This window comes from Oncorhynchus masou, chromosome 33, assembly GCF_036934945.1.
Source record: "Oncorhynchus masou masou isolate Uvic2021 chromosome 33, UVic_Omas_1.1, whole genome shotgun sequence".
Classification (NCBI taxonomy): Eukaryota; Metazoa; Chordata; class Actinopteri; order Salmoniformes; family Salmonidae; genus Oncorhynchus; species Oncorhynchus masou.
The window spans coordinates 25096140-25117816 of NC_088244.1; the positions used below are offsets into that span (position 1 = coordinate 25096140).

General features: G+C 45.9%; 1 protein-coding gene across 1 annotated transcript in view; it reads right to left on the minus strand.

Annotated features, from left to right (window-relative positions):
• The window catches only part of vps13d (vacuolar protein sorting 13 homolog D), a 62978-nt gene that overhangs the window by 26616 nt on the left and 14685 nt on the right, over positions 1–21677 (minus strand). The window contains 30 exon segments of the mRNA XM_064956904.1: positions 182–305; positions 2295–2470; positions 2656–2786; positions 3961–4103; positions 4635–4761; positions 4871–5062; positions 7565–7818; positions 8102–8318; positions 8489–8639; positions 9123–9170; positions 9327–9462; positions 9720–9872; positions 10018–10123; positions 11376–11450; positions 12340–12468; positions 13729–13869; positions 14040–14129; positions 14414–14617; positions 14737–14811; positions 15052–15259; positions 15500–15655; positions 15902–16035; positions 16237–16511; positions 17123–17347; positions 17504–17622; positions 17752–17923; positions 18233–18449; positions 18578–18776; positions 20441–20623; positions 21351–21531. Of these exon segments, the coding sequence (XP_064812976.1) occupies positions 182–305; positions 2295–2470; positions 2656–2786; positions 3961–4103; positions 4635–4761; positions 4871–5062; positions 7565–7818; positions 8102–8318; positions 8489–8639; positions 9123–9170; positions 9327–9462; positions 9720–9872; positions 10018–10123; positions 11376–11450; positions 12340–12468; positions 13729–13869; positions 14040–14129; positions 14414–14617; positions 14737–14811; positions 15052–15259; positions 15500–15655; positions 15902–16035; positions 16237–16511; positions 17123–17347; positions 17504–17622; positions 17752–17923; positions 18233–18449; positions 18578–18776; positions 20441–20623; positions 21351–21531 (4741 nt within the window).

The window sequence follows — 21677 nt, forward strand, 5'->3', positions numbered from 1 at the left end:
TTCCATTTTGGCACACAAAATTCACCAATAACAGCATGTCAGTTACAATGCAAACTCCAATGTTTTATTTGATTGTTTGGCTGCAACATGATTAGTTTCCCAATATCTGTATGTACATCTATGGCGCTGAGAGAATCTGTGATATGAGAGTTCACCCCTGCAGACATCTCCAATACTGTACCTCTGAGATGTTGTCGATGCGGAACGGAGGTGGTAGTTGGTCGGTGTCGCTGAAGCAGATCTGATAGGTGGCTCCCTTCAGTGTGATCTCAGCTCGGAGGAAGAAACAGTTGCCCAGTGTGTCTCTGTCATGGAAACAACACAATACAGCACAACTACAGTAGAGGCATTTTCTGTAATACTTAACCATTATAATGAGTTGGGTATGGCATTATAAAAAGTTGGCTCTCTCTGTGGTCTTACACCTGAGTGTCAGGAGTAAGTGTTTAATCATTTATGAATATTAAAAGTGCACTGTGCAGAAAAATTGCTGCGCCATTTCCTGTTTGCTAAAATTCTAATCGCTTGCCTAATTTCAGTTTCTGTGACAAAACAAGCAAGTATAGTGTAAAGAGTCATTATACAATTAAACTAGGGATGCACGATACGAAATCGGTAAGCATATCTGAATCGGACGGTATTAGCTAAAAATGCCAACATCGACCCGTTGTCTAGTTTAACACCGTTGTGCAAAACCGATGTCGAAGCTGACGTACATACCTACATAACGTAGGTAGATGAAAACAATACAGCGCTACACAGAACAAAAGCATTAAAAAGTACCGCGCCACACAGAACAAGAGCATAAGAATATACAGCGCCACACAGAACAAGAGCATAAGAATATACAGCGCCACACAGAACAAGAGCATAAGAATATACAGCGCCACACAGAACAAGAGCATAAGAATATACAGCGCCACACAGAACAAGAGCATAAGAATATACAGCGCCACACAGAACAAGAGCATAAGAATATACAGCGCCACACAGAACAAGAGCATAAGAATATATGGAGCTGCACAGCATTCCTAACTAGCCCACAATGTCTGCTGTGTGGACAAGCCAAGGAGTCATTTGATAGAGTAAGAATATTTCAGTGAGACAACTCAAAAGGCGAAATCCATTAACTACAAGATAATGGAATTCATTGCCCTTGACAACCGTTCTCTGTCGTGGATGTTGGCTTTCGCCGACTGGTCGAGCACCGGTACACACTACCAAGAAGACGCTATTTTTCAGATGTTGCCCTACCGGAGTTACACATTATTGTTGAAACTCACATTAATGAGCTACTTGCTATGGGCATCACTGCTATTAGCTTCACGACTGACATTTGGGCCATGAGCATTATGAGTCTGACAGCACAGTGGGTCCACAATGATTTTGTACCGAGGAAAGCCGTATTGCATGGTTCTCATACCGCTGCTGCCATTTCAATGGCATTTGAGAACATGTTTGTAAACATGAACATTCCCAGCTCCATTTAAACAACTGACTGGAGAAATAAGCTCATCAACTGTGTCTGCAGCAGACGTGATATCCTCTGTCATGGCATTGAAACGCCTGCTCAACAAAACTGCTGACTCATACCGTCGGGTCAACTCGGAAAAGTACTCTGTGAACAAGCGATTCGGTGGCATTCACTCTGAGCCTCTTTACGGTGTCGCCACCATGCTCGATGCTAGGTACAAGGACCGCTACTTCAATGCAGACAAGAAACAGGGTTTACGTGAAATGTTACAGACACAGCTGGACAAGATGGAAACGGACACAGTGACAGTGCGCACTGAGGTAGTGGCCACGGACAGACAGAGCTGAAACTTCACTGCTTGACATGTATGATGAAATCCTGGTTGAGACTGAACAAATGAACAACGAAACAGCACATCAAGAAAGTGAAAGAAATAGGTTTTGATTGTTTTACTGGTAATGGGGACATACGTAAATGCCAACAACATAACTTTTTGGTCAGTGTGTGTTTCAACTATTTAACTGTACTAGAATGCTTAAAATGCCGCTAACATTTTTAATATTAGTTATTGGAATCAGGTATTTTGGCAAGGAAAATATCAGATATCAGTATCAAAAATGTCATATCGCTGCATCCCTAATCTAAACCACTGAAATATATTTTCCAAAAATATTGTAATATTAAGTTACATATTGCATTTTTAAAGCCTTTGGAGCAGCTATGGTGCCAGGGATTTGTTCTTACTGTATTTTCACAATGAGCACTATTTTGTATGCATGACAGTATAGCTGTTTTCTCAGATAGTCCTATAGTCTTTTACCTCATGTTGACATGGAAGGACTTGGGCTTGTTGACCTCGAAGCCTCCGGACCAGGTGCAGTTTTGGGTGTCCATGAGGCGCACACACAGAAGCTGGTCGTAGTCATTCCTGGGCCAGTGGAAGACCACACTGGAACCCGGCAGGGTGGAGATGTAGCCCTCTGGGTTCACCGTTCCCTGGAGTCATACAACAACAAGGGTTGTTGACATGGTCCTTATCATGAAGCATTGCTGCTGTATGACTAGCTCCAATAAAGATCATGTTTGAGTCCTAAAACAGTGGACATCTGCTTTCTTTTCATTGCTTTGTTTTGTCCCTTTGGATGTGTCTAATTCCTGTCTTTGCACTGTCAGTCACTCACCTTGCCCCTGGCAAACTCCCTCTGGGAGAAGGCCAGTTTGTGGGTGGAGCGGTTGTCCAGCAGGTACCGAGGGGCAAAGGTCACGATGTGGGTGTCTCTGTAGCGGCCCTTGCCTTTACGAACGTTGATGCCTGCGTGAAAACACAAAACAGCATATTTCAGGGCTGCGACAGGCTATATAATAGACAAGGGCAACAAATGGGCACCGATGCCCAAGGCTAACCATTAGTGAGGTGTTGTTGTTAGTCTTCTTGCGGTTGTTGTTTGGCTACTTGCGGTTGTTGTTTGGCTACTTGCGGTTGTTGTTTGGCTACTTGCGGTTGTTGTTAGGCTACTTGCGGTTGTTGTTAGGCTACTTGCGGTTGTTGTTTGGCTACTTGCGGTTGTTGTTTGGCTACTTGCGGTTGTTGTTTGGCTACTTGCGGTTGTTGTTAGGCTACTTGCGGTTGTTGTTAGGCTACTTGCGGTTGTTGTTAGGCTACTTGCGGTTGTTGTTAGGCTACTTGCGGTTGTTGTTAGGCTACTTGCGGTTGTTGTTAGGCTACTTGCGGTTGTTGTTAGGCTACTTGCGGTTGTTGTTAGGCTACTTGCGGTTGTTGTTAGGCTACTTGCGGTTGTTGTTAGGCTACGTGCGGTTGTTGTTAGGCTACGTGCGGTTGTTGTTAGGCTACGTGCGGTTGTTGTTAGGCTACGTGCGGTTGTTGTTAGGCTACGTGCGGTTGTTGTTAGGCTACGTGCGGTTGTTGTTAGGCTACGTGCGGTTGTTGTTAGGCTACGTGCGGTTGTTGTTAGGCTACGTGCGGTTGTTGTTAGGCTACTTGCGGTTGTTGTTAGGCTACTTGCGGTTGTTGTTAGGCTACTTGCGGTTGTTGTTAGGCTACTTGCGGTTGTTGTTAGGCTACTTGCGGTTGTTGTTAGGCTACTTGCGGTTGTTGTTAGGCTACTTGCGGTTGTTGTTAGGCTACGTGCGGTTGTTGTTAGGCTACGTGCGGTTGTTGTTAGGCTACGTGCGGTTGTTGTTAGGCTACGTGCGGTTGTTGTTAGGCTACGTGCGGTTGTTGTTAGGCTACGTGCGGTTGTTGTTAGGCTACGTGCGGTTGTTGTTAGGCTACGTGCGGTTGTTGTTAGGCTACGTGCGGTTGTTGTTAGGCTACTTGCGGTTGTTGTTAGGCTACTTGCGGTTGTTGTTAGGCTACTTGCGGTTGTTGTTAGGCTACTTGCGGTTGTTGTTAGGCTACTTGCGGTTGTTGTTAGGCTACTTGCGGTTGTTGTTAGGCTACTTGCGGTTGTTGTTAGGCTACTTGCCTATGTTGTAGATGAGTCCAGGTCTATTCCCATGCTGGATGACCTTCACCGCCCTCACTCCACTCCCACCATCCAGGGAAAAGCCCTGGCACCAACCGGGAACCCCGTCCGGATGGATTCCTTTCCCTATCCGCATAGTGCACCTGAGAAAAATGGAGACATAAGAGAACCGGAATTGTGGAAGCCCAACTTAGTTGTTTTTTTAGGATGTGAATTAATACATAGCTAAAAGTTAACTAATTAGCAAATTAACTAACTAGGTTATAGTTTGATTTCTAGCTGCTAATGTGTTGTCTATCAATATATAGCCTACCACCCTTCTGCAATGTCTCTCGACAGACAGACGATAGAAACGTTTACACAGAAATGCACATTATGGACAGAACTCGCAGTGCAGCCACTGGAGAGGATCTCCCTTGAGAGAACTAGATCTACTTCATATATATATTTTCCGCTACACTGTGCAGTAACCTGTTTTCCTCACCGTAAAGGCAAAGTGCTTTTAGACTTTTGATATCACCGCTACTGAAATAATTGTATATTGAACATTTGTTCAAATGATGGTTTTACGGAAGTATTACTAACTGTGCAACACTGCTCCTTTTATACATGTGAACAATAAAAGGGATGGTGTCTAGAATCAGAAGTGGAACCAGGCCCTACAGCACACTCACATGGCTGGCTGCTCCTTGTCAGTGTAACAGAAGAGCAAGGGGCTGAGACTCCTGGCTAACTCGTGTTCCTCAAACTGACCGCCTGCATCCGTCTTCCCATTGTCCTGACGGAAGATCAACGGCAGACCTGAGGGGATGAAAACAGTCAGAACCGTCAAAAGGTCAATACTTATTTTAATTCTATTCACTGTGTGTGTGTATGTGTGTGTTCTGTATACGAGGGATAGAGTAAGCACCGGTCTTGTTGATGAGCCAGTAGGGTGCTGAGATGAGGATCTTGAGCGCCCCCTGTGCCCGCAGGATGATGCGTATGGTGAGACAGAGCAGGCGCTTGTTGGCATCATAAAGCCGCATGCGCACCACATAGTTCTGGGTACCAGGGGGAATCAGCAGCTCCTTACACACAGAGAAGTTCTCAAGCAGCACCCCTAGTGGGAGGAGGAGGGGGGCACAGACATGGTCAGGGTGAAAAGGTGTGGACTAGGCTGTATCGTTCAATGAAAAAGTCTAATGTGTGATTTCAGGCTGTAAGCAATCAAATATAAAAAGTCAACAAGGGGGTGAATGCTTTTCAAGGCACTACACATAATAGATACAGTGCCTTTGGAAAGTATTCAGACCCCTTGACTTTTTCCACATTTTGTTACAGCCTTATTCTAAAATGGATTAAACAAATCCTCATCAAGACTCTTCCTAGAGCTGGCCGCCCAGCCAAACTGAGCAATCAGGGGAGACCAAGGTGGTGACCAAGAACCCGATGGTCACTGATAGAGCTCCAGAGTTGCTCTGTGGAGATGGGAGAACCTTCCAGAAGGCCAACCATCTCTGCTGCACTCCACCAATCAGGCTTTTATGGTAGAGTGGCCAGATGGAAGCCAAAAGGCACCTATAGACTCTCAAGACCATGAGAAATAAGATTCTCTGGTCTAATGAAACCAAGATTGAACTCTTTGGCCTGAATGCCATGCGTCACATCTGGAGAAAACCTGGCACCACCCCTATGGTGAAGCATGGTGGTGGCAGCACCATGCTGTGGCGATGTTTTACAGCGGCAGGGACTGGGAGACTAGTCAGGATTGAGGGAAAGATGAACGGAGCAAAGTATAGAGAGATCCTTGATGAAAACCTGCTCCAGAGCGCTCAGGACCACAGACTGGGGCGACGGTTCACCTTCCAACAGGACATTGACCCTAAGCACACAGCCAAAACAACGTAGAAGTGGCTTCGGGACAAATCTCAATGTCCTTGAGTCGCCCAGACTTGAACTCGATCAAATATCTCTGGAGAGACCTGAAAATTGCTGTGCAGTGACACTCCCATCCAAGCTGACAGAGTTTGAGAGGATCTGCAGAGAAGAATGGGAGAAACTCCCCAAATACAGGAGTGCCAAGCTTGTCGTGTCATACCCAAGAAGACTCGAGGCTGTAATCGCTGCCAAAAGGTGCTTCAACAAAGTACTGAGTAAAGGGTCTGAATACTTAAGTAAATGCACTATTTCCATTCTAAATTTGCAAAAAATTTAAAACGTGTTTTTTGCTTTGTCATTATGCGGTATTGTGCATTGATTGATGAGGGGAAAAAATGATTTAATCCATTTTAGAATGAGGCTGTAACGTAACAAAATATGTAAAAGGTCAGGGGTCTGAAAACGTTCAGAATGCACTGTATATTATCATCACATAAATTGTGCATTTCCACTATGGGGTTTTTACACCCGTGTTTCCGCTTCTGAGGCTTGGCCCACAAAAAGTCCAGGACCATGGCCCTCGTATACCTAGATTACATGGCTATGATATACACTGCTCAAAAAAAATACTTAAACAACACATATACACTTAAACAACACAATGTAACTCCAAGTCAATCACACTTCTGTGGAATCACTGTCCACCTAGGAAGCAACACTGATTGACAATACATTTCACATGCTGTTGTGCAAATGGAATAGAGAACAGGTGGAAATTATGGGCAATTAGCAAGACACCCCCAATAAAGGAGTAGTTCTGCAGGTGGTGACCACAGACCACTTCTCAGTTCCTATGCTTCCTGGCTGATGTTTTGGTCACTTTTGAATGCTTGCGGTGCTTTCACTCTAGTGGTAGCATGAGACGGAGTCTACAACCCACACAAGTGGCTCAGGTAGTGCAGCTCATCCAGGATGGCACATCAATGTGAGCTGTGGCAAGAAGGTTTGCTGTGTCTGTCAGCGTAGTGTCCAGAGCATGGAGGCGCTACCAGGAGACAGGCCAGTACATCAGGAGATGTGGAGGAGGCCGTAGGAGGGCAACAACCCAGCAGCAGGACCACTACCTCCGCCTTTGTGCAAAGAGGAGCAGGAGGAGCACTGCCAGAGCCCTGCAAAATGACCTCCAGCAGGCCACAAATGTGCATGTGTCTGCTCAAACGGTCAGAAACAGACTCCATGAGGGTGGTATGAGGGCCCGACGTCCACAGGTGGGGGTTGTGCTTACAGCCCAACACCGTGCAGGATGTTTGGCATTTGCCAGAGAACACCAAGATTGGCAAATTCGCCACTGGCGCCCTGTGCTCTTCACAGATGAAAGCAGGTTCACACGGAGCACGTGACGGACGTATTTTGACTTGTTTTAAGGACACTACATCATAGTTGGATCAGCCTGAGGGGGGTTTTCAACTTTAATTTTGAGTGTTACTCCAAATCTAGACCTCCATGGGTTGATAAATTTGATTTCCATTGATCATTTTTGTGTGATTTTGTTGTCAGCACATTCAACTCTGTAAAGAAAAAAGTATTTCTTAAGAATATTTCATTCATTCAGATCTAGGATGTGTTATTTTAGTGTTCCCTTTATTTTTTTGAGCAGTGTAGTATTATTTCCAGGTCATGAACATTGAGATTCTTAATAGGTGGAGAGGTGATTAGATGAGAATGGCAGCGGTGGGACTCTGACCTAGCTCCATGTTCTGGGAGGTGTCTGCAGCATGCAGCACAGCCTCCTTGCCCGGCTTCAGGGAGCCCTTGATGGACGTGCCCTTGATGTAGTAGTTGAGGTCGCAGGGCAGCAGGTTGGCCAGCACCAGCGTGGGCAGCAGGTAGATGGTGTGGCCTGGCTGCCAGTAGATCTGCTTGGAGCTGCCGGAACCCGATACGGTCTTGGCAGGCTGCTGGTCCGGGTAGTTCTCTTTCTTAATCACCACGCAGAACCTAACAGAGGGCAGGAGAGAAGAGGCAAGATGGGAGAGGAAGAGAGTAATTGAGAAGGTATCCCATGTAAGAAAATAAAGAATGTTCTACATTTAGCCTGAGGGCTGATATGCCAATAGCATGCGCGTGTGGCTTAAACAAGTAGTGTAAACTTGGGAGACAAATTCTATCAACACCAGGGTGGGGTTAGACTAGAAATTAATACATGATTTGGTATGATTGGTTGGATTTATTTCTGGACTGAGCCGACTCAGACTGTGTGTGTACTGAACTGGAATTTTACCTGAAGCTCCGTTTGAGGTGGTCCTCAAAGTCGGCCGACTGGCACTCCCTCTTGCTGCTCTTGACCTCGCCGGGTCTCTCCACGCTGGTCCAATGGATGGGCACCTTGCAGAAGAACAGGCCCAGGCCTTTAGGCCGCGCCTGCAACCGCCACGACGTCAGGTGGAGGGGCACCGCCAGGGCCTCGCTGGGCAGGATGGGCGGTAGCACCACAGGCTCTGAACAAACAGTTTGAGATACTTATATTCCTTCTTTAACCAATAAATAGTCTAATCTTCATGTCAATTCTTTTCACTGTTCCGTGTTGTTTTTGCATGGGAACTGGCGCCCCCTGTTGAGTATTTCCCAGTGTGAGGGTGAACCATGATGTATCATTGGGGTGACTCACTGTCTGGTGCTGAGGGGCTGTCCAGCCGCACCTCCATGGGGACTTCCAGGCGGTTCTTGACCATGAGGGCTGAACGGACTGTGATCACCTTCCGGGCACTACCCTCCATGGTGATAGAGAAGACCACGCGCACCGGTGGCAGAGCTGAGAACTACAACCACAGACATATCAGAGCCTAGACCCACAGACATATCAGAGCCTAGAACCACAGACATAGAGCCTCGACCCACAGACATATCAGAGCCTCGACCCACAGACATATCAGAGCCTAGAACCACAGACATAGAGCCTCGACCCACAGACATATCAGAGCCTCGACCCACAGACATATCAGAGCCTAGAACCACAGACATATCAGAGCCTCGACCCACAGACATATCAGAGCCTCGACCCACAGACATATCAGAGCCTCGACCCACAGACATATCAGAGCCTCGACCCCCAGACATATCAGAGCCTAGAACCCCAGACATATCAGGGCCTAGAACCCCAGACATATCAGAGCCTAGAACCCCAGACATATCAGAGCCTAGAACCCCAGACATATCAGAGCCTAGAACCACAGACATATCCTAACAGGGAATAAAAGGGGGAAAGTACTGGCTTATAGAAGTGTGATTGAAAGCACACCTACATAGACATGAGGGTGTATGATGTTGGTCCTGCTGACAGGGCTGCCCACCTAGAAAATGTAAAGAAATATCACAAACAGTAAGCAGCATAATGCTAGTGACATATAGGAAACATGTGAGAGCAGTGTTGGAGTAAACTATACAGCTGTAGTTTATTTAATAGCCAAGTAAGACCACCTCTCTTGACCTTTGATCTGAAGACTCACCGTGTTAGAGGGATTGTTGCGGTCGGGGGCGGCGTAGCGGAAGAACACACCCACTTTGTCCACGGACACGGGTTTGACCTGCTCCCAGCCCCCCACACGCACCAACAGCTGATGTAGCTTCAGCTCATGAGTGTGTCTGCAGAGAAACACAATAACCAACAGTTCAGAATACACAGATCTCAGTTTGTATTGATTTTGACATTTTAATAATATAGCAGACGCTCTTATCCGGAGGGATTATAGTCAGTGCAAGGTAGTTAGTTCCCCAGATTGGCTGAATCGGTGTGTGATCACCAGTTTAAATTCTTATTCACTCGTCCTTGAACTTTTTTGTTCTTCCTTTTAGGTCTTAATCCCTATACGGAAATAACGGTGACGCACCAGAAACCATACCTATGCCTGAGTTTCTCTCGAGCTTCAAATTCAAAGGGAATCTCCTCTCCGGGCAGCACCTCTCGCCACTGGCTGACATTGTGGGTGTCATCTGTGCCTGGGCCGTGCACGTGGGATATGGAGTCCGCACTGCCACTGTGAGACAGCGCCACCCTGTGGGCAAATGGAGCACTCTGGTTACCAACATGCAATGATTCAGGAAGGCGCAACAATACAATGCAGAATGCCTAGGCTGCACATTTTTGAAGGTAGACTCAGCAACATGACATTATCAATGGGAAGACTCTACTCAACTGACCTTGTAGGGGTGGTGGTGAGGGTGGCGAACCACATGGTACATCCCGTGTGATTGCGCAGGGCATAGGGTACAAACGGCTGCCTCCGCTTGGACAGCTTCACGTCGGCTATAAAGCAGGCAAGGACAGACCAAGACATGAGAGGTATTCTTTACTAAGGAACGGGCCCTATAACTAAACTTCAAACTGTCAACCACTTTCCTCAGTTACTTAAAAAATATATTCAATATACTAAAGAATATATTGGGCTCTCTGGAATATAAAACATAAATATTTTTCATGGAATATTTTTGAATTTCCTTCTATTGCATTTAAAATGATATAAAACAAATGACAAAAACAATGGCTTTTAAAAAATTAAATGCAGATATCCACATCAAAATGCCATTCATTGGATTGCTTCCAAAGTTAATGCACAACATCATTAATCCATTCCAAATGTCAGCATGGATTTCCGAATGTCAGTTTTCAATCATGTGTTATACAGATGGTTCCACGGTGGAGGCTAACAACATGACCATACCTACCACAACGATGCTCATTCAAATAAAGATGGGAGGAGGATGCACAGATGAGATATAGCAACGGTTCACATTGACAGAGCATGCTCTTTTAAGCTTGGTTACTCAAGAGGTAAATAATAATAGTAAACAATAATCACAATGGATTGGATTTCTATAGATTGATATTGAATGGGGGAGGTGAGACAACATGAGACAGAGAATACACAAAGGAAAGTGTGACACTGAGAATATGCTACTAATCTAACATGACTCTGGGACGAGACACAATGGCTCTGTCCTAACATGGGTGGGGGCGTCACCTTCATCGGTAAATCCTACTTAAAAGTGCATCGTTAGCATCCAAGTTGCTAATCACTGTTGGATTATGGATCAATTCAATTCTATCCCTGAAGACGCTGATTATACTGACATTAGTTTAACTTTGGACAAATTTGCCAATATTGTTACAAGATAGTGAAACATTCGTGTTACTCAAAACACTCTACATTTCCATTTGAGTAATTTAGCAGATGCTTTTATCCAGAGCGACGTACAGTAGAGTAGGTGTATGCATTTTCATAGTTTTATTTTGTGCTGGTCCCCCCGTGGGACTCAAACCCATAACCCTGGCATTGCAAGCGCCATGCTCTACCAACCGAGTCCCTTTGCATTAACGTTGCACTTAAGTAAGGATAGCGATGATGACCCCATGGTTTGGAGACCATAGAAATAGAATTACAAATACCGCTTCTGACCACCGATCCACTCATTCTACTTTAGGATCCCCATTCTAGTAATTCTATTTCCTTGGTGGAGGCCAACTGCTGCCTATCTGATCTATGGTCTTTGGACTGTACCTCTGGAGAGAATCTGCTGCTCAAGGCAAGTCAAGCTGGCTGTGCTCCTAGTTCTAAGGTGGGCAAGAGGGACACCTGACAGCAGAGAGAGACAGTTACCACAGAGAGGAGAGAGACATGCAAGGGGTCAGGAGAGAGGACAAAGGTCAGGATGGGAGGATTTGTTTTTTTTAACCCACCATGACCAAGTGTGTTTTATTTTATATTATGGGGTCATACCACCAATCAATAGACCTGGATCAGAGCTCAATAAACAGAAATCTAACTTTGACTTGAAACCTTCCCACCCTAAGTTGGTACAACACTGTCATAATAAGGCGATAAAACATGTCGTAAACAGTCTTTACAACTAGTTAGCATAAAATAGACACGATAGACTTATCTAGGCCCAGGGCGGAGGGTTCAAGTAAAGAGTTCAAATGTTTTGATAGAAACATGGAGTGAGTCTTATCTCTTAATACACCATTTGACAAGGCAAAGGAAATGTGTTCATGTTTTCTTCAAACTCTACAATTGTGCAATAAGCGAAGGCAGCGATTATTCAGGCAGGTTTCCAAAGCATCCGTGTAAAGTTTTTTTGCGTTGTCAAAAAGTCCCTCTCAATCAGTGTAATCTTAATCTGCACATAATGACATGTGATACAGTAGCAAATATATTCTGGTACTACCTAAACATTATTACAGAATAAAGTGTGAAACATACAATCAAATACTCCCAACACATATTTACAGCATATTCGATAAGACTGTCGTCAGTACTCACTAGCGTTTGATATGTGCTGGAGCAATTGAGGGCCCAACTTTTTTCTACTGTGGCTATTTCTAGCCCATAACTAGTGATACGCGCATGTGTGCATACCAGTATGTGGTTTCATATGTAACTGTACAGATGTTATAGAGTATGTCAGCTGTGTGAATGGTGTGTGTGTATGAGAGAAAGTAAACTTGGGGGAAACGGTACTCACTCTGTCCGAAACAGGGGGGGTCCACTGAGGAACCCATCCAGGATAGGGCTGCCGATGCCTGGGGAGGCTGCTGCTCCTCTTCCTTGCAGTAGTCAGCCAGCCAGGAGCTCTTGGTGAGGCTGTACTGCTCTGTGTGGCCAGGAGAGGGTGGTAGCAAGGTGAGGAGGACACTCAAATCCATACAAGGCCACCATTACAGACCACTCGGTGTCTGGCTTAAATACACTGAACAAAAATATAAACGCAACATACAACAATTTAAAAGATTATACTGAGTTACGCTTCATATTGGAATACAGATACGCATGTAGTTCACAGATAACTATTTTTTTTTTAAAGTAGGGGTGTGAATCAGAAAACCATTCAGTATCTGGTGTGACCACCATTTGCCTCATGCAGCATGACACATCTCCTTCGCAGAGTTCATCAGGCTGTTGATTGTGGAATGTTGTCCCATACGCACTGTCTGCCATCTGCCTGGTAAAGTTGAAACCAGGATTCATCTGAGAAGAGCACACTTCTCCAGCGTGCCAGTGTCCATCGAAGGTGAAGTCAGATACGACGCCGAACTGCAGTCAGGTCAAGACCCTGGTCAGGACACTGAGCACACAGATGAGATTCCCTGAGAGTTTGTGCAGAAAGTCTTGGCTGTGCATCAGCTGTCCGGGTGTCTGGTCTCAGATGATCCCCGCAGGTGAAGAAGCCAGATGTGGAGGTTCTGGGCTGGCATGGTCACACGTGGTCTGTAGTTGTGAGGCTAGTTGGAATTACTGTGAAATTCTCCAAAATGACATTGAAGGCAGCTTATGATAGAGAAATTAACATCCAATTCTCTGGCAACAGCTCTGGCAAACAAATCCTGCAATCAGCATCCCAATTGCACGCTCCCTCAAAACTTGAGACATCTGTGGCATTGTGTTGTGTGACAAAATTGCACATTTTAGTGGCCTTTTATTGTCCCCAGCAAAAGCTGCACGTGTTTAATGAATGGTCATGCAGTTTAATCAGCTTCTTGATATGCCACACCTGTCAGGTGGATGGATTGTCTTGGCAAAGGAAAATGCTCACTAACAGAGACAAAAACAAATGTGTGCACAAAATTTGAGAGAAATAAGCTTTTTGTTTTTTTGATCTTTTAAACATGGGAACAAAACTTTACATGTTGCGTTTATATTTTTGTTCAGTATATATCCGGGGCTAAAACCCTTTAGTTAAACATGGTGTGAAGAAGTCAAAGACACATCCAAAAAGGCACCCTTCACTACACTTCACTGCATTACTTTATACCAGAGACCCGTGGGACCCTGTCAAAAGTAGTGCACGACGTAGGGAATAGGGTGCCATGTCAAATGCATCCGGTGTCCAAATAGTGGGCAACGCAGTTCATACCCAGGAGGACAGAGGTGATGTTGACATCCAGTCTCTGCTTGGCACGGATGCCCATCTTGAGGCGTGGTGGGTGGAGGCGCCCTGCAGCCTGCTGCTGCCAAGTCAGGAAACAGGGCCAGGGCTCGATGAAGGGTTCCCAACCTGACACACAGGTGAACATGAACACAGGCATAAACACAGAGATATGGATAGGAACAGAGAGAAACATACAATGGAACAACGGTTCAGATCATTACAGGATCGTTTGGCTCTGGGTTACAGCTAAATGTTGTGACTGACTGGCCCCCAGACGGTCATCTCCAGCAGCTCACCTGACAGTTCTCTGTTGTAGTAGTCCCCTGACAAAGTGAAGCTGCCGTTGCCCTCCTGGGTCGAGCCGATCCGCTGCAGCACATACAGCCCTGCCATGGGAGTTAAAAGGAGAATGATCTCTCAGATGACATTACATTGTTGTTACCTTATAGTATTAACACTGACTATAGTACGTACCACCTACATTATATTACACACACTATCAGTATGCATGTTATCTGTATATTAAGTAGCTATAGAACAAGTTTTCAGAAAGGTGAATGTTCCAGCTTCTGTCTGTTGCTTTCATCCAAACTCCCAAAACACACAGTGGAAATTACATGAAAAGGGGATTTCCTTCCACATTTATGAAGGGCAAGGCGCTCAAACTGACGTGAGAAAGTGAACTCGGCCAGCGGGACATCACAGTCGAGACAGTCGTCGATGAAGCAGATACACACGCTCTCCGCCTTGATCTCCACCCCGGACAAAGGGTGCGACGAGTGGCTGGCCGAGTCCGGGTCTGCTCTGCCCCGAGCCTGACCCACCATGGTCTCTGCATTCTCCAGCAGCCATGTGGCAGCCTGGTCCAGTTGGCCTGAGAGGGGACAGACAAGGTGGTCAAGTCCATACCGTGTATGAAAAGCGTGGCCACATTCCATTCCTAGTGGGAGGAGATGTGACATTGTTAGAAAATTGTAGCTAGAGCCTCCTCACCTTTGCTCTGGATCAGGGCTCGTTTGCAGTCGTCCTTCCTGAAGCCTAGATCCTGTAGCCGAGTCAGCTGGCCCTCTGAAGACAAAACATATCACATCATACCAGGGTTATGGTAACAAGCTGTGCTACGCATCTTTTAGTATTATACCCGAGTTATTACAGCTTGTGAGGTCAACACTCATGGGTCAGGAACAATCACAGAGCCAGTGGTAAAGAAAAATAAATGTTAACATGACTTTTCTAATATAATAGCTACGTAAACGCTATTCACCATATAACTAAACTACACCCCTGTAGGCCTCCGATGTGACATACCTAGTAGGGCCTCGGTCTTGTGCCTGAAGTTGTCTTTCTGGGAGCTGGAGGGGTCCTGGTTGGCTGTGGATGGTACTACAAGGGCCTGGGTGCCTTCGGCAGTGTCGCTGGGCCCGGGAGAGCCGGCGGTGGGGATGGATTTGGCGATAGCCAAGAAGAGCTGAACGTCGTTGTAAGAAAGCCGGATGTCCAAAGCAGGGAACTGGATCTGTGAGGACAAGAGAGACCCATTGACATTTTGCATGATCACAAAAAGTGTTCTAAGTTGGGTTTTTTCTCTCCAATAAACCTGGGTTACGTTCAGTAACTAGGCACGAAACAGTACAAAATGTATCGAAACAGAGAATAAAAACAGGTGCTTTCAATGGACTTTCAGCAAATGTGTTCTCCCATTTAGTACCTACTGAACATAACACACCCCCATCCCCACCCCTGACTGAACCCTGACCTCCAGTAAAGGCGGAAAGTCTGCCATGTTGAAGGCGTCTAGCAGGCCAGAGCTGCTCTGGTAGGTGGGACTGCCACACAGCTCCACCTGCACGTTGACAGGGTCGATGATGGACAGGGCTGTCTCCTGCTCACTGCCAAGCCGACAGGAGAACACCTGGACATGGACAGGAAGACATCAACGTGACAAAACAGCCTTGTGTAGAGAGTAAGAGTGGGAAAGAGGGCGCACCCCCCATCTTTGACATGATCACTTCTGTGACAGCTTCTGTACCCTCTAACTCTATGGAACATAGATTGTTTCAATTTGAATATGGGTCTAACTCAAACTGACATAGGGCTCTGTATTGAGTTAGTCGTCCAGTGGTTTCAGGACATAGGTGTGAAAGTAGTGGTCAGTCACCTCAATGCCGGCCAGGCTGCCAGAGAATGGTCTGTCCAGCAGACGGGGTTTGTAGGTGAGTACAGTAGTGCCCTTCAGAATGACGGCATTGGTGTCCAGACAAGACGAGTCCTCAACCACCACAAACTCAGTACCTTGGACAAAACATGTATTTTATGTATTATCATTAAGTCTATTATTGAGATTACAGTCATTAACTGGTGGTGACAATGCAGCATAAGAAACATCACGACTATGAGAGACAATTCAAATGATATCTGTGCTTGCCAATATCTGAATCTCTATTGTACAACAGAGACTTACGGCAGGGGAGTCTGCCTGCTGTAGCTCCTCACCTGTCACGTTGATCTTGACTTCCAGGTACCGATCCTGCATGACGGGCACAGTGGACCTCTTGGTGACCACGCCGCTCTTGACTGTCTTGGGCATGACGGCACCTGTGGTCTCTGTGTCACTGCTGCCGCTGGGCCAGCGCTGGCGAGGCGCACCATCTGCCCCCTTCTCAGTGGGCATGCGCAGGAAGTCCCGAACCAGCTGGAGCCAATCAAAGATGAGGAAAACACGCAGGTTGTTGAGGACAATGGTGAAACAGGACGAGTCTCTTGTGGACCTGACAGGAGAGAAAGGAGAAGATAATGATTAGTAAATGTGGGTCCGTGTGTCTGTCTACGTCAGGCCTAAGAGCCAATTCATGCTTGAACCGAAAATGTGGTTGGAGGCGCCGCATGGATGGTGTGACGCAATCGCAGCGCCTTCAGAGGCACGCTGAGGTCAAATTGAGCTCCGTACCACATTGACGCCCCCTCTCAAATTTTGGAACAATGCCGAGGGCTCCGTATAGCTCCAAATTGACATGGTCGGGTGACGGTAGGTGAGGGTGGGAGGTCCAATATAAACACAAGTTCATTTCCTTGACAACTTCCATCACAAGCGCTGCTCCGTAAGGCGCAAGAAGTATGAATGTCCTGACTTCTGCTGAGGCCGTATCATTGTAAATGCTGTACGGCCAATGCAGACGTCGGATTGACCAAGCAGAGCTTTTAAAGGGCCATGACCGTGTCCAAAATGGCACCGTATTACCTATGTAGTACCCTACGTATGTATCCATTTTAGATTTGCCAATATAGGCACAGACTTTGTATTTGGCATTTCACAAGGCTCTGAGCTTGGACCCCTGCTATTTTCTGCATACATGTTACAACTTCGAAATGTTATCCGCACCTGTAATGCAGCTCCAGCTGGAGTGTGGCCCGGTTGGTGCCCGTCTTGGAGGGCTGCAGGATGCAGTCGAAAACATTGTGCTTGCCCCTGCCACTGCTGCCTACGTCCATGCCAGGCCTGGTGTAACGGGTGTCATATGCCAAGAGGGAGTGAGACACCAGATTCACCGACTTGGAGCCGTTGGAAAAACTCTCAAACAACAGCTTAGACTTCATGAAATCAAACCTGCAGATAAGGAGAGGAGCGCAACAGTGAGGAACACCGGATTTGGATTGTCCGTTTACTTCCTGAATTGAAATTGACCCAAACCAATTGGCAAAAATAAATACAGAGAAAACATTTGATATCTTCTCATGCTCAAAAAGAAGCGTTAATACCAACCTGGCTAGTGAGCATGGTTTCTGTCCCGTGGCGTTGGGGCTGTCCAGCAACTCCAGGCTGACGTTCATCATGTCCACCAGGACGGACAGGCTCGTGTACACATCACCACTCAACACCGTCTGGGGAAACACATCACTCAGAAGAATCACTCTCAGAAGAACATTGTTAGTCAATTAAAAGTCTAGAATTGGCAGTCAGCCACATTGCAGAGAGTATGTGTATGCGTGTGTACGTGTGTGCGTACTCACATAGTTGCTGGGGTCCTGCAGGTTGTACGGGCGGAGGAACTCCTCAACAGGCTCTCCTAGGTTGTTGTCCAGCAGGCCTCGGATCAGCTGGTAGCGCTCCAGGTCCAGGGAGCAGTGTACCGAGGACAGGCTGCCGTGGATGGACATGTCTGGTACCGTATGGCTCAGCGCACTAGTCAATCAATCAAAAATTCATTCAAATCAACCAATCAATACTATCTTTTTTTGTTCCACTTGGAAAAGTCATCAGCACACAGGAACAACTATTATTAATCAATAGTTACCAGCAACATAAAAACACATACAACAAAGACAGTCAGTTTAACTCATTGAGAGACCCATTACCCCGCAGACAAAAATGGTTGAAATGAAACAAGTCTTGCCCAGTGGGTAACAATTATGTAAGCAAGAGAACAATAGTGTTGTTGCTGAAGCAAGCCCAACAATGTCTATTAGTGCCCATCTTTCATATTAGGCTCACCTGTCCAGGTTGCGCTCCACTTTGAGTTTGAGGTGGCAGCGCTCCTTGAGCAGAGATGCGGCGGTGCGGCGGACCGAGTAGGAGGGGAAGACCAGGTCTGAGTCAGGCTGCTTCCCTGCGGCGCTGTCCCAAGGCTGGCAGGGTAGACGCTCCGCAGCAAAGATGTCCATCTCTTGAAGGTCCAAGGCTATGCAGTCCAGCAGACACACATGATCCTCTGGGAACACACACACATCAAGAAGCTTATTCTGACTATTCATTTCAAGTATTTATTTATTGACTTGAAGTACAGCGATTCATACACATTTGCAGAGAATATATGAGTTTAGTGGTCACTGGGCTCACCCAGGATGAAGGGTGGGTCATCCTCGCCAGGGATCCTCCCAGCAGCGGGCTGGGCCTGGGGCCTTCCCAGGGTGAAACCAAAGGATGCGGGGGTGGAGGTGCTGCTAGAGGAGGTTTTGGGCTTCTCAGGTGACCCCTCCTCCTCCTCCTCACTAATCGTTGCTGGTCCAGTCTGTGACTGACTGTCCCTCACGCGATCCTTAGGAAGAACGATGAACTGCTTAATGAACGTACACTGTAACATCTGAAAGAACCATTGACATTAACCTTCTCTTATTATTTCACATCTGACAAAACCTAATTCGCACGACAACTTAGATAATGTTCCTCTATCATAGTGTCAGAAGGAACTGCTGCAATTGCTCTTCCCAGCCTAAACAGTGAATTTGAAAAATCACTTTAAAGCGGCAATCAGCAGTTGAAACAATAACAAAGCATCCTCCCTGGCCCTGTTTCTATAAAAAGCTGAGTGATGTTGCTAGATAAATGCAACCACTATCAAATTCATAGACAGAGGTATGGATGCAAGGACTGACCATCCATGATATCACAATTATAGTTTTAGCCATGTTGAGGCTATATAGTTAATTCACTTTATTTGAAAACAAGCTTATATTTTGGGTTCTAATGGGGTACGACAGTTGAACTAAGCTAATGATGCATTCATAAGTTATATTTTTCATAGAATTAAATTTATACTTTAAGTCCAAAAATGTATGTAGCATCTGCTGATTGCCCATTTAAGTAAATGACCAGGAAAACACTGAATAAATACACAAATATATTTAAAAAAACACCCAGGCAATTGATCCAAGTGGTTCAGGATAGAAAACACACAAAGACTTAATTGATCCAAGTGGTTCAGGATAGAAAACACACAAAGACTTAATTGATCCAAGTGGTTCAGGATAGAAAACACACAAAGACTTAATTGATCCAAGTGGTTCAGGATAGAAAACACACAAAGACTTAATTGATCCAAGTGGTTCAGGATAGAAAACACACAAAGACTTAATTGATCCAAGTGGTTCAGGATAGAAAACACACAAAGACTTAACCCTGAAAGTTCACAGAACAACCATCTGAGATAAGAGGGCAGACGGTTCACACCTCAAACCAAGCAGCACACCAAAAACATGCCCTTGTACCTTATAGTGGGAAGGGTCCTTGTACGAATTAGCATGCAATATCAAATTCTTCACAAAACAAAATGCAAAATGGTGATGAAACACTATGCTACCACATCAAACTCCACCTGAAGCAGTCATTACTTTGAGAGTTAAGAAAACAACTAAAGTTAGTACGAGTTAAGTATACCATTTCCTCATACAGTGCTCGTATCTAGTGGCCACGTTCTCAAGCTCAATTAAAAACTCAGAGAGGCCTGTATTCATAAAGCATTTTCCATTTGAATGTCACTTGTAAAGAGACATCAGGCTGGAGTGCACAACAACAATGCAAGTAAGTATTGTACCACAAACGCTGAATATACAACGTAGGTGCCCACGAACATCACACCTCATTCAAAGTCTGATGGGGGATAAAGACAAGTGGCATCAAAAAAGCAACCCTTGCTAATGAGCATTGTTACTGGAGAATGTTTGTGGTCGATGATTCTGCAGCCAAACAATGAAGATAAAGTATGGATTTAGGGTTTTGCCATTTCAAACAGGAATCATATAGGCCTATAAAATGTTATAAATCACTGCATCACATTTGTCACATGAAAACATGTAGTAATGTCAAATGCTTCATAAATACGACCATATTAGTTCAGTAGCAGGGATGTAGACAACCGGTAGACACGCTATCAGGACTCACCAGAGAGGGGAAAAAGGTATGGGCCATGGTAAGTTTCTCTACCTTGTCTCTGAGTGAGAAGGTACCATGGGTGCCAGCCGGCAGGAAAGAGTTATGGACGCGCAGCTGGCCCAGGTTGGCAACAATGAGGCGCGGCGAGCGCGAGCTCTCGGGGATGAGCAGCACGGGGGCGCCCGCCTCGATGTCCAGCAGCACACGGGACGCCCGCTGAGGTCGCTCACGAACCTGTGGGGAAGGAGGCAGGGATAAGTGAGGGGGTGGTTGTCTTTTTTTAGCTTCTGCTAATGACATTAAGGTAGACTGGTATTTTCCTAGGATCAAATGGTTAGGGGATTGAATACTACAGACTCGTCTCTGCTGACCAGGTGTAAAAGTGTGTAAGGTGTAAAAGGACAATCCAAATATTCATTACATTAATTACAATTGAATCTTTTAAGAAAAAAAATATATAAATTGTTTCTTCAGATACTTTGAATCTAAAATACATGTTGAGGCACATAAATGACAACTTGAGAGATTGGATGCCTCCTGGTGTTCTGGTCCAAAGCAGTGCCCTGTACCATATGTCAGTTGGGATTTAACAAGCAGGCCAGACATGGTGCCCAGTGTCCAGTCTGATCGCAACAGAGACGGCCATACTATCTTGAGGTGACCTACGGTCAACCTGACGGTGACGGTCAGTGACAACTCCCTGGGCTACCTGCAGCCATCTTAGTTGGCAGGGAGTACGACGGAATGCCATAACGCCAGGGTAGACACTACAGTTCAATTAGCTATGTTTCATCGAAATGTACAGCTGTGTATGGTCTAAGTAGCAGTGAAAGTTGACAATGTTTTCAAATCACCAGGAGGTAGCATATATAATGACAACAGTAGTGGATCACGGACACAGCCTTGAGGAACACTATAGCTTGAAACTGAAAAGCAGAGTGGACCTGAAGGCCGTACTCACAGCCTGGCCCTCCATTGCGGCTCTCTGCCTGCCCAGGACATCCTGCAGCTGGGTAAAGTGCTGAATGAAGGCCACAACCTCGGCCTGGAAGCGCTGCGTGTGGACATACTGCACCGAGGCCATCTGCAGAGACACCTTCATGTCACACTCCCGCTCAAGCCAGGGGTCAGGATCCCCGTATCTGTAGAGACACCACTAGTCAGTGAGATGCAGTGTTGAAACAATGAGAAAATTAAGGTCTATTTCTTTGTCAAAAACCACCTACAAGTTGTTTTATGCACCAGAGCTAGCTGTCAAGCTAATGTAGCTGTAGGGAAGTGATTCCTG